The 12,744-nt window shown below is 40.8% G+C and overlaps 1 protein-coding gene across 2 annotated transcripts in view; it reads left to right on the top strand.

Moving 5' to 3' along the window:
• Positions 1-12,744, top strand: part of grik2 (glutamate receptor, ionotropic, kainate 2) — a 340,023-nt gene that overhangs the window by 65,916 nt on the left and 261,363 nt on the right. For both annotated transcript variants that reach the window (XM_082550857.1, XM_082550858.1), the window contains exons 3-4: positions 8,893-9,060; positions 10,783-11,040. In XM_082550857.1, the coding sequence (XP_082406983.1) occupies positions 8,893-9,060; positions 10,783-11,040 (426 nt within the window). The remainder of the gene's footprint in view (positions 1-8,892; positions 9,061-10,782; positions 11,041-12,744) is intronic.

Here is a 12,744-nt window from a genome sequence, read left to right as displayed (position 1 = left end):
CTGGATGCCTAACTCAGCACAGACGCACTTAGCTAACTGTGCATATGGACGAGGTTGGACTGTTAAGCAAAATAAAGCTGTGTTGCCTGCCTGTCCTTTAAACACAGCATTATATTGCACGACCGCACAGCTTCAGTGTTCCCATTAAATGTGTGAAACTCAATTATTTCCTTTGGTGTACAGATGAGTGAGGCCTGTGTGGTTGTTCGGGTCACAGGTCTGTGGACAGAGGATGAGTTTTTCTGTCCTGGGAAGCCAACACACCACAGCAGATCTTTGCAGATCTATATAATGGATTGCAGCAGGCTGTGCTGTCTGCCTTCCAAGAATCTGCTTCCTCTCATTATGGTTTGCCCATTGACATTTCAAGATGAGAGCAGTTCGCAAAGACTGTGACTGAAGAGAGATGCTGACATTTTGTGTCTGTGCAAGTGCTCGACAATGGTGGAGAAGCACTGACATTTGTGAAAGTGCCGAGCAGAGCATTCCTTAGGTTTTCTATCAGGAGAAAGAGAGGAAAATTACACATCGCACACTTATATCTTTTATAGTAATCTTCGCTCGTAGGATGTCACAGGAAAAGATGAGTGGTAGGGAGAGAAAAACAAAGTGCAGGAAGGTAACAGGATGAGAAAACGGAGCTGAATAAAGGAGAGATGACAGAATAAACACAACCTAGTTGCAATTCTCCAGCGGCTCACTGCGTGAAAACGTCTTCAGTCTTCTCGCTCTGAGGCTCCTGTACTGCTGCAGACAGCTCCCTGAAGTACAGAAAGCCTTCTGCTGTTGATCTTATATAAAAAGGTACAAAGTGTTCAGTACAAACAGGCCGCTGAATAATGATGATACTGTTTAGTGAAAGAAACTCGGTGTCTCTGCAGGGTTTGCACAGGCGCACAGAACATGAATGCAGAGTGAAAAAGAGGATTAATCACATTAAAACCATATAAGACTCTTTTATATTGTAGGAACTCCATCCTACAGTGAAGCGCCCAGGCCTGCCAGTGTGAGCTGGCACTATATAAAATTAAATGAATACAATAAGTTATATATTACATATAATATATATAAAGTTAATTCATCATGCTCCAGTGGCTGGAAGAGTACACCGTTATGACCATTATGATTTAGAAAGAAGTCATCTTGGCCCAAAGCGTTGCATTTAGAGTCCTGTTTTTATGATCACGCTCTCAGCGTGAAACCACGGGTTAGCGTTTGAGTCAATAAAACATGCTTGCACAATTTTACCTGAACAAGGTCTTACGGGCACAGTATTCAATCAAAACATAAGAAAACATGTTGCTATGAAGGAGTAAGTGAAAACTGTTTGTGGTAAACAGCACGGAGAAATGTTACAGTGCTAGCAAATCAAAAGATAAACATCAGACGAGCTGAGTGTTTGTCATAACACACTGTTAAAGAGAGTCTCCATATTTGCATCTTACAGAGTCAGACCAGAGTCATTCCTCTGATATTATCCATTCAAAAATCAACAATAGTCCAGCTTTGTTTGATTTACTGCCGTTGATTACAAACCCTTAAACAAATTCCATTACTACTAAGTAACGTGTTACTGTAATTAAATTACTTTTTCACTGAAAAAGTAGAGTAACTAATTACTGTTCATTTTTAGGTATTTTAATTACAGTTACTTACAATGTACTTGCGTTACATTGTAAAATAATTAAACTCGCTGAATATCATTATTTAATTTCAATAATTTGAAATAAACTCTGCCGCACTAACATCACTGTAGTGCAGCTGCGCGTCATTTCACACCAGTTTGCTGCACAGTCGTATTCTCCAGCGGAAGCTGTCGGACTGAAGCGAGTGGCTGTTTCATGACGTGGACATACTCCCGTATCTTCACTTTTCTGAAACAAGCAGACAAGAACATTACAGTGATATGTCAAAACTATGGGCTGCTGTTAATAGCACGAGTAACCTACTGAAGCGCCTGACACAGAGCATAGACGAACACTTCTGAGCGATCCTTCATCATCATCCATGGATAACACCGCGGCAACTCCTGCTGAGCAGCAAAACCTGATTTTACTTCAGCAGCGCAGACGGTGCTTAAAAAATGACTGCAGGCTACACTGTGGAAGAGATGCTAGCGCTGCGTACTGTAGAGTCTCCGTCTTTAAAAATGTATTTATTATTTAAAGAGTTTAATTTCTATTGTTTGTCCACTCGAGGTTTAGAGGGATTTTAAGAAGTATTTAGTTAAATTACTTATTGAGTTTCTCTCCCTCTTTCTTTCATTCTTTCTCCCTGTCCTATCCCCCAGTCATGTCTGTCCCGTTTGTAGCAACTGAAAATAAAATAAATTCATACTTATAATAAAGGTCAATCAAATGGACCAATATGGCAAGGCCATGATGATCCACTTGGTAAAATAAATCCGCTTGGCATCTTTCTTGGCCTTCAGACAACAATTCTGATGGCTAGAGATCAAAAAAAAAAAAAAAAATTACTTATTTAGTAATTAAGTTACTTTTCTGACACAGTAATTAGGTAAGTATTTTAAATACAATATTGACAAAGTAATTAATTACTTTTTTAAAGTAACTCACCCAACACTGCCTAGCCCTTGTACCTGCTGTCTGCATACACGCCCACGACGTCTTTAAAAAGCAGCAGCTGAGCTCTGAGCTCCTGAAGACGATCAGCTGTTGTGTGGTGCGCTCCTGGGATCGTTAAAGACTGCACGTGTTCAACCCATCTTGCAAAATAAAAATTTGGATACTGCTGCACATAATAATGATCAGCTCATCTCTATTATTGGTTACGTGGTGGAGTAGTCTCAAATGAGTAGCTTCTCAAATATTAACTCTTGTCAGTCCTATTCAGCCTTTCATCGATATCCAAGCACAGAAACTGTTTCTATTACATGATGTCCAGCCTAGCACTGACACCACTGAGCTCACAAAGAATTCAACACTGAGCATCAAACAGATTAGAAAGTGTGCTCGGTCTCACAGGAACGACCCTTAGTTGGTTTCAAAGAGGCAGGATTTTGTCTCCACTCACACTCATGAATCACAGAGAACCTTGAATGCTGTGTAGAGCTGATCATCAGTTATTGGGCCCCTCTTATTTAATCTCTGTATGCTTCCTATAAGTAGTGGCTCATTATTATAACTAATCAGATGATACCCAGATGTATTTGGATGATCCTGTCAGTTTATGAACAGTGACATATCATGCACCTGCATGAAATACATGTTTTCTAATGTAACCCAGCATCAGTGAGACTGATGTAATTTAAACATATAAACATATTTATATAAGTATATTTAGTATATTGCATCTTACTGATAACCTTTTTTCTCCATCGTCCATGCATGTTTTTGTTCCTTTATTGCCTCCATCAGGCCTCCTCCTGCCCACTTGCACCCACATCCACACCCCTCCCACTCTCAGTACCACCCTCCCCAACCACGTCCACTACAGCCGCGGCTCAGCTGTGATAAAGATGGAACGTGTTCTCGGAGCTCGTCATGCTACGCTTCCCGTTCTGCAGCACTGATGCTCTGATGCTGATCACCATCAAACTGTCAGCAGCTGAGGTGCAGAGAGAGGGTGGAGGAAGTCAGCATAGTTTTCCTCATAAATAATTGTCACTCCACAGAAATGATGAGCTGAACGAAGATTATTTGTCTTTTGTTTAAAGAAAATTGAGATGAAAGTAGAAAAACACACGTTTTTAGAAAACAAAGAAACACAGCACAGTTGTTAAAAGGAGCTTTTTTAATGAAACACTGACTGTGAACGAGGTGTTCAGTTAACAATCAAGTTTAAAACAGCACAGATTGAATCGGTGTGAATTCTGAGTGTCACTGATAACCACAGTGGAACAGAGACGCTGGTTAGTCTGCAGGACCGCGGTAACACTACTCGCCTTTGGAACTACAGGTCGGGGTTTCACTCCTGACCAGGGCATCTGAAAAAGAAGTGCGTATTTTTGCTAAAGTTAATATTCCCAATCAATGTCTGACTCTTCTTCAGTCCTGTGAAGATGATTCTGGATTTAGTGCTACTGGCAGTATCGTAATTAATCATTAATGACTGGGGTGGGAATCGTTTTGATGCTTACGCGACACGTGTCCACAAAGGGAGCACAGTAACTTAATGGATTAAACACAGTTGTTATTGAGTCTTTGTGTCAGCAGGGACTCTGTGTAGTCCAGGGCGACTGTGGCTCAGGTGGTAGAGCAGATCAGCTCCTGATTGGAAGGCTGGTGGTTTGACTCCTGGCTCCTGCAGTCTGCATACTAACCACAAATTGCCTTCCGATGCGTTCCTCGGAGTGTGACTGTTTATTAGTTGCACTTGAGTTTAGAAGTGGGTGTGACCAGGTGAATGAGGCATGTTGAGGCAGCGCTTTGAGCACTCCGGGAGAGTAGAAAAGCGCTGTATAAGAATCAGTCCATTTACCATTTAGCACAAAGTCATTGGAGATATAATTAGATTAAAAAAACTAAGGTTGCCGTGTAAATTCAAGCCACATTTTAAGTGAAGTAAAAAAAAAATGCAAACATTTCAATATTTGCAATTTATCAGTAACAAAAACCCACCAACCCATGTATTTGTGTTCCTTATTTTTAAAGTGAGAACAAATAATAATAAAGTGAGAATAGTATTTAACAGTTACTTTACCTCTGCTTTGGTTATAAAGTATTATTAGGATGAAAATAAGACTGACGGAGAAACTGGTGCAGCATTGTTCTTTAGATCACATTCAGGGCACTGGTTGAACACATGCCCACATATTAAAAGTGATGTTAACACAAAGCCATAACATTCTTTTCAGAAACGTCGGGACCAAATATAAATATGAATCGAATAAGATGGAAGTTAGTTCACAGTTATCCCTGTCGGCACGGTGAAAGCATATGATCACAACAACAACAACAACAACAACAACAACAACAACAACAACAACAACAACAACAACAACAACAATAAGAATCCCATTCAAGAGAGAAATTTATTTCAATGTAGCAGAAATGACAAACAGTCTATTCAAAGCTAAATAACGTTTTGCAGCAAACAAGTTGCAAATTTTTAGTATTTTAAAGACAACGATTGCCTTTGATACAAAATGAAGATATTTTCTTATCAAGTTAAATATATATTTTAAAATATATGAATTATAATTAACACAGAGACGATAATTAAGTAGTTGTGGGTAATTTTGTATTTTGTGTGGAGACAATGGAAATATGATTTGTGAACAGCCAGGTTTACCTGAGCGAGTTCCTGAGATAGTCGTTGTGAATCTTTTCGTACTCACGCTGATTAATCAGTGTTTGGATCGTGCATGTTTCATTTTCACTGAGCATCCTGCCTGCTGGCTTTTCTGTGCACGGACCGTTGGGATCAGTAAAGACGCTGTTGATTGATTTCGCTCTTGACTGATCACAACTACACTGCTGCACACACACACACACACACACACACACACACACACACACACACACACACACACACACACACACACACACATAAAGCTTCCAAGGTGCTTCTTTAGCATCTTTAAAATGTAATTTAAAATGTAAAATGTTGTAAAATGTAATGTCTTCTCTTGGTTACTGAGTTTTTAGGAGATCGGCAGACATCGTGACTAACAGTGACAAACAGGTTACCCCGTAAAACACGATCGAGAAACATTTTGGTAGCTAGGCTGTAACGTCTCCACGCTGGATCAATTTAAGATGAGCTTCATAACAGTCTGCACATGTGTACAGATTCCACCAGAGAAGCATCACAAACCCAGACACATTGAGGTGGTCATAAAAGAGCAAATGTAACACCAGTGACACTGAAAAAACAAACACTGATATACAAAGTGGCTTCTTTTAGCTTTTTAAAAGATAGAATATGTAACACAGGGATAATGTTTTTTTACGCTTGTATTATCTTCTACATTACATCATTACATCTGCCTTCAACAATCTTAAAATCCTTAGATTCTCCACATGTGTTTGATACAGTCTGTGTACATGATGCCTGTAAGTGGCACCTTTACTCTCATTCTAACCACCAACCAATTACAACAACAGGACTAAAGTGTCAGCATAGTCTTAATGTGTTTTGACCACAAACAGCAGCACTGGGCAACACTGTAACATAGCACTAGCTGCTTAGTTAGCTTATGTATTACTGTGATCGATATATCATGTTTGCTGGCTTACTGGAACGATACAAAGAGAATATACTGTGAGTATCGCCCAACTAAATCTATGCAAAGAAAACTTTAATGCATGACACTGATGATGAACACAAGCAGGATTTCTTACTGAGTTATGACTGTTAAAGGGGAAGCTCCACTGTGATCCCAGGAAACTGATGAATTTATGTTGAGAAGTTTGGAAAAGAAACATTTTGAAAACCAATCCCAGTTCTACACTCTGGTTCATAAATGGCTTTACTGGAGGATTGTCTTTCTCTTTGCTTCTGTCCTCTATCACTTATTCTGCTCTATGTCCATGAAGATAAACGAGTAGAAGTTTATTCCTGCTCAGACTGACACCATCACAGTCAACATTTACAACAAGAAGAATCATCATGGCAAATGTATGGTGTGTGAAAATTCCAAGCACTCGGTTTTCCAATTATAGTACATCCTGCTTAACTGATGCTTATTAATTCCTTCAAACTCATTATAGCATGTAAAATAGAGCTCCCTCATGAGATGAATACTAATGTAAGTTTCAACAGTTCAGCCGCTGCCAGCCGTCTTTCAGCTCAGAGGTTTGCTTTACGTTCCTGCACCTAAACCGAATAAATCCCCTTTGATAAAGAGCATTTCTAAATATTTCAGTCACTGTAACAGACTCAGTGTATTTGCTGGTGACAGGTGTGTGTCCACTGTGCAGGGCTGCACGGTGGCACGGTGGTTAGCACTGTTGCCGCACAGCAAGAAGGTCCTGAGTTCAATTCCACCATCAGGCCGGGGTCTTTCTGTGTGGAGTTTGAATGTTCTCCCCGTGTTTGCGTGAGTTCTCTCCGGGTACTCCGGCTTCCTCCCACCGTCCAAAGACATGCAGCTTGTGGGGATAGGTTAATTGGATAATCCAAATTGCCACTAGGTGTGAATGTGAGTGTGAATGGTTGTCTGTCCCTGTGTGTTGGCCCTGCGACAGACTGGCGACCTGTCCAGGGTGGACCCCGCCTCTCGCCCTACGACAGCTGGGATAGGCTCCAGCGCCCCCCGCGACCCTGAAAAGGATAAGCGGAAGCGAATGGATGGATGGATGGAGGTGTGTGTGCAGTGCTTGTACAGCGATGTGTGCGGATTATGTCCAGACTCGCTGAGAGCTCTGCAGTCAAGTGCTTGTAGTTGGAGTAAATAAAGCATAGAGTCGGGGTTCCTTCTGACTGACACTAAGCCAGCGGGGTCAGGCCGTAGGGCTACCCCAAACAAAAAACCTCAACACTTCTTTTACCATTGCTCTTCACTGCTTGCCAAAGGCTTGATTGATTGATTCACTGGCCAATCAGAGTTCATTGATCACAGAAACCCTTACCCCCAGCTCTCTAGGCCTTCTCTTAGTCCATTCATCTGCTGCCTGTCAGACGTATTCACTCGAGGACTGTAGCTGTGAGTGCTCACACTTTTACAATAACCTCCTCTGGCTTTCTGAAGAAAGTCCTTTACAGAGTTTCAAATGGAGGGCAATAAGGTTTTTATTTTAACGTCTGGTCTCGATCAGATGGCTTTTGCAGTAATAATGGATTTTTCCTGGTGTAAAACCCAGTGCTGGTTTTCTAACACTGGAATATTTATTTTCCAGTGTTAGAAAATCAGCACTGCTCAGTGTTAGCCATTGTTAATCTTCAAAACTGACTAGGTTACTTTTAAACATATAACACTGTCAAAGTGTTAATTTAACACTCAACAGTGTTGTATTTAACACTCAGAGGTGTGGACCCATATAGACACTGTCCAGTGTTAATTTAACACTGGAGATTTTGCTGTGCACATCTGACTTGGTAACAGAGAGATCATCAGTCACATGACTTCCTATTCTGCTTGTGCCAAAAGATAATTCTTCACAACTCTGTGTTAAATTGGTGAGATCTGCAACTCTGTGGCAGGTTGCTTTCCATAGCATCAGTCAGACGTAGGTTGTAAATGTGACTCACAGATAGTTGGCAGGCATAGTTTCTAAGAGCCATTGAGGCCTTCAGCCTTGCCCACCTTCTCTTAACCTGGTCAGAGAGGAGGAAGCAGGTGGAAATGGTCTGTCTAAGGAGAGGAGGCCGTAAGGCAATGAACTGAACTGATGACTCATTTCTAAGTATTTTTATCAAGTCTCTATTACATCAGTTTGGACTTTAATAGTGGAACAGTTTCTGCCTCTGTGCTGCTTTTAACATGAGCGGTTATCGAGTAGTTTCATTAGAGCTAAAGTTACTGCTCAGAGGGTCACGCCTGAACCAACAAACATGGTTCCCTTTAAAACATGCTACACTCAGAAACGTGGTAGAAAGCACTTGTTTATGATGGTCAGAAGCTCAACAAGAGCTCGGTCTCTCACAGAGACATCTTTGAGTTGACTGAAAAGGTAAAGTGTGCGAGCGTAGATATTTGGTATGTTTGTGTCCTGGGACTTGGATGTACCCGATATGTGGAACGATTCAGAAGTAGCTGCTATATTGTGCCAAAAGTAGAAACCGCAGGGCACAGTGTTATCTAATTGAGATGGCGTTTAACCTTTAATGACATGAAAGTCTTTTTGATTGTTGAATCTTTGTTTCTCGTATGGTAAAATTAGCCACTTTTAAAAAGCCATTCATTTATTTTCTATGTATTTATGTGAGCTGAGCAGAAGTCTCATATTATTGATGACTGTTACTGATTGTATGCCTCTTTGTTTGCAGGGGGGATATTTGAGTCCATTGAAAGTGGCCCATCAGGTGCGGAGGAACTCGCCTTTAAGTTTGCTTTAAACACAATCAACAGAAACAGAACTCTGCTTCCAAACACCACACTCACCTATGACATCCAAAGGATAAACATCTATGACAGTTTCGAGGCCTCCAGGAAAGGTATTTGCTTGCTTGTGATTGTGTGTGCATTCATATAAATATATATGTAGTCACTGTTTCAGGCCCCTGAGCTGAGCTGCACTCGTTTAGGTTGTGGCAGTTATAATCAGGCGAGGGAGAAATGGCTGAGCACTACAAATGTAAACAGAGATAATTGATTGGTTCCAGGTAATGACTCAGCGGCAGTAATTCAAAGACCTGCTTGGCCCCCAGAGACAGCCAATAAAGTGCTATAATCTATCAGTTTTCTGTGTGCATCAGGCTGACATTTCAAGTCCCTTATCAATTATGGGCCATTATATCCTGTCTTAGTGATTTACTCAAGTCTCTTTTATTAAATAAGGTAATCAGAGTGCACAGCAAATACAAGGATATGTGTTGTTGGTAAGTCATCAAACTGAAGATGCACCTGTAGACCCATGATGGGAGTATATTTAATAGATTTAGACTTGTTGTCAATAGACAAAACTACACATGAGGACAAAATTATTATCTCCTCTTTGAGCCACAAAACACTGCTGTGAAATTATGTGCTTTAACTCTGTAATGCCCAAAGCTTGTAAAAACCAGTTAAATGGGTTATCTTCCAGTTTACATCCAGTATGAAAACGTTAGCATGGTTTCGATCTGTCTGAGAAAGCATGACGCCAAAAACAAAAGAAATCCGTTTCGGCTGGTTAGAGTTGTTGATGCTCATGAAGCAAAGTTGCCAAAGTGTTTCCAAGTATCAAAAACTGGAGTGCAGACATCAAGAAAATGAAAGAGTCAGTGCAGGATAATCCTGTTAGAGGAAGCCAACGATGTCAACAACTCTGTAACAAAATCTAGAGAGAGAGATGTCGAAAGACCCCATGACAACTGATGATACTTGGAAATGACTTCGTCAAGTTAAAAATTGTTGACTCAAAGAAGAAGAGACCACTTCAAGCTGGACTGCAGTACGCTAAGGTAACCTGGAGAACGATTATGGATACTGGGCATGCTTCCTTTGGTCAGATGAGACAAAACTACAGTTCTTTGGCCACAGCGCTGCTGCGTATTTACCAAGAAAGAAGGAAGAGGCGTATAACCCAAAGTGTAGGGATGCTTCAGTGAATCTGCAACTGGGAATTTCGTAATTCAATACTGGGTCTGGTTTGTTGTTTTGTCTTCCCACACTTTAATGATCCAAAACATATTTTGCTCCAACCTCTAGAAGACCAAAATGAATGATATTGACTGACCTGCACGAAGCCCCGATATGAGTCCTATTGAAAATCTGTCAGATGAATTGAAGACCAAGGTCCATGTCAGAAGACCATTAGGAGGAGTTTGAGAGGTTTGCCAAAGAAGATGAGGCTGGGACTGCACTTACTGGAAACTACAATCCTGTAAAAACGTATCCAGTAAAAATCATGCACAGTTGCATCAGGGTGACTAATAATGTTGACCTTGGTAGGTTTTAGTTTTTGTGAAATAATATGTTACTATATGCAAAGCAGAACGATCAAAGCACACAACATAAAACTAAACCTTTGAAAAATGACATTTTCATAAGAATGAATAATGATGAATTGTAAATAAATAATTCTGTCCTCATCTGTAATGTATGCAAAGCTGACCTGTGTAATGGTTATCTACATCTATCATGGAGCAGTGGTCTGATGCAGAACACAGATTAATGTTGACGTATTGCATCCGAGGAGCAGCGGGCTAACCAATTTAAATGCTTTGTCTCCCTAGCCTGTGACCAGCTTTCTCTTGGGGTAGCAGCGATTTTCGGTCCCTCTCACAGTTCCTCTGCTAATGCTGTCCAGTCTATTTGTAATGCCCTTGGGGTCCCACACATCCAGACCAAATGGAAGCATCAGGTGTCAGACAACAGAGATGTCTTCTACGTGAGCCTTTATCCAGACTTCTCCTCCCTCAGCCGGGCTATCCTGGACTTGGTCCACTTCTTCAAATGGAAGACGGTGACGGTGGTTTATGATGACAGCACTGGTAAGGCCGCATACACAGTTCTTGTACTGAAAGTTCTTGTCATATATACATTTAAAAAACTTTGAGAGTTTATAAATGTTTTAATAGCATTTCATGCTAAAATCTTTTCACTTGAAAAGATTCCTTCCCAGTATTGAATGTTCAGTTTGTGTTTGGGAAGAGGAAAATAGTAGAGTGGTCTACCGTGAAGGTATGGACATGACTTTTATTTTTGTTGGACAAAAGAACAAAAGCAGGATGGTTAAGTTCAAACTGCATCCAGGAGAGAAGCATCATACTGCTAACAGAAATCCATCTGCACAGATAGCATGCTAAGACAAAGCTAGGCCCTAATCTGCAGCAGGTTACGAACGATGAGCTACGTGTTCATGCAGGTAGAAGAATTATTGTGGAAATGACTTTAAGTGTTTTTGGATTAACTTTGAACTTTGCTTTATGTATATACGTAAAAACTAAAAGAGAGATCCCGTATATGTCCTCATTCGTATTGAGATTTGTCTTAATCTAGGTGACTGTGGCCTTTAACCTGTTAACTAATAATTATGGGACAGTTTCTTTCAGATCAGTTTAAAAGTATTGAAACAAATAGATTTAAAAATACTTCCCTCATTGAGTAATTAAGTAACATACTGCAAACTAAGACATAAAGTGTAATACATTACAAACTGCTGAAGTTTTGGAAAATAGAGGGTTAAACTTTTTTTCAGTCTGACCTTTCACACACACATTTTTCACTACAAACTACAAACATTCATTCATGTTTGTAGTTCATGTTTTTAGAGTACATCTTTCAGTGTACTCTAAAAAACAAAAGGTAAATCAAAACTACAGCAGTGCTACAGAATCCAAGAACTCTCTGTGTCACTTGCTTTTACTGAGGTTTTGGCTTGTTGAGTTCATAATCTGTGAGGAAGTAGCTTTTCTCCTTATGCGGTGAATGAAACCTTGTTCAGACTATGAGTCCAGTCTAGGTCACCAGATGACAAATAAGCCAGCAGGCTGGGTACATGGACCATATGCCAGAGGTCAGGGTAAGTGCCAGCATGGAGACAGACTGCCAGGCCTCCCAGAGTTCCATCCAACAGACAGGCTGCAACTGAACTGGCCTGGATCGAAGAACTGCAGTGCATGTGTTCAGCTAGTGCATGCTTTGTGGAACAAACCAGTAGGCACACGTGATCAGGGAAATCTGCAAATAGCAGATTTTATCAGTGGTTTACTGTCCTTACGTTCTGTTGTGAATAGTCAGGACTAGAGATAAGCAGTGGAAAAGAGGTTTTAAGTCAGCCATAGACACGTGAGATTTGTAGTGTTAGTGACGGTGCGTACACACCGAACGCGATAGACGCGACCAGAGCGTCAGGTTTACATGAAGTCAATGGAGGAGCGCGATGAAGCGCGACTGGGGGTCCCGCGAAAATTCAGAAGCAGATTTGCGTCGCGAAAACGTGTTAGTCACACTTGAAGCGCGAATAGAAATACGCGCGGCAGTTTGTGTGGTGCATTCACGCATATCGCATCTACAGCTTGAGGTGGAAAAATATGAACTCCAGCTTCAAGTCGCGCCGCGACAACCAATCAGGAGCCTGGTCAAAGGGGCAGGTCCAGCCAAAGCTCCTTCTCTTCCACTTTAAGCTGGGTCTTTTTTATTCCTGTCTCCCTGTAAAAAGTTATATTTTATATATTTATGTTTAATGTTTTTCT

This window comes from Aulonocara stuartgranti, assembly GCF_965226115.1.
Source record: "Aulonocara stuartgranti genome assembly, chromosome: 11".
Classification (NCBI taxonomy): Eukaryota; Metazoa; Chordata; class Actinopteri; order Cichliformes; family Cichlidae; genus Aulonocara; species Aulonocara stuartgranti.
Note: the sequence above shows the minus strand (reverse complement) of the source record. Positions and strands in the feature narration are given on the sequence as shown.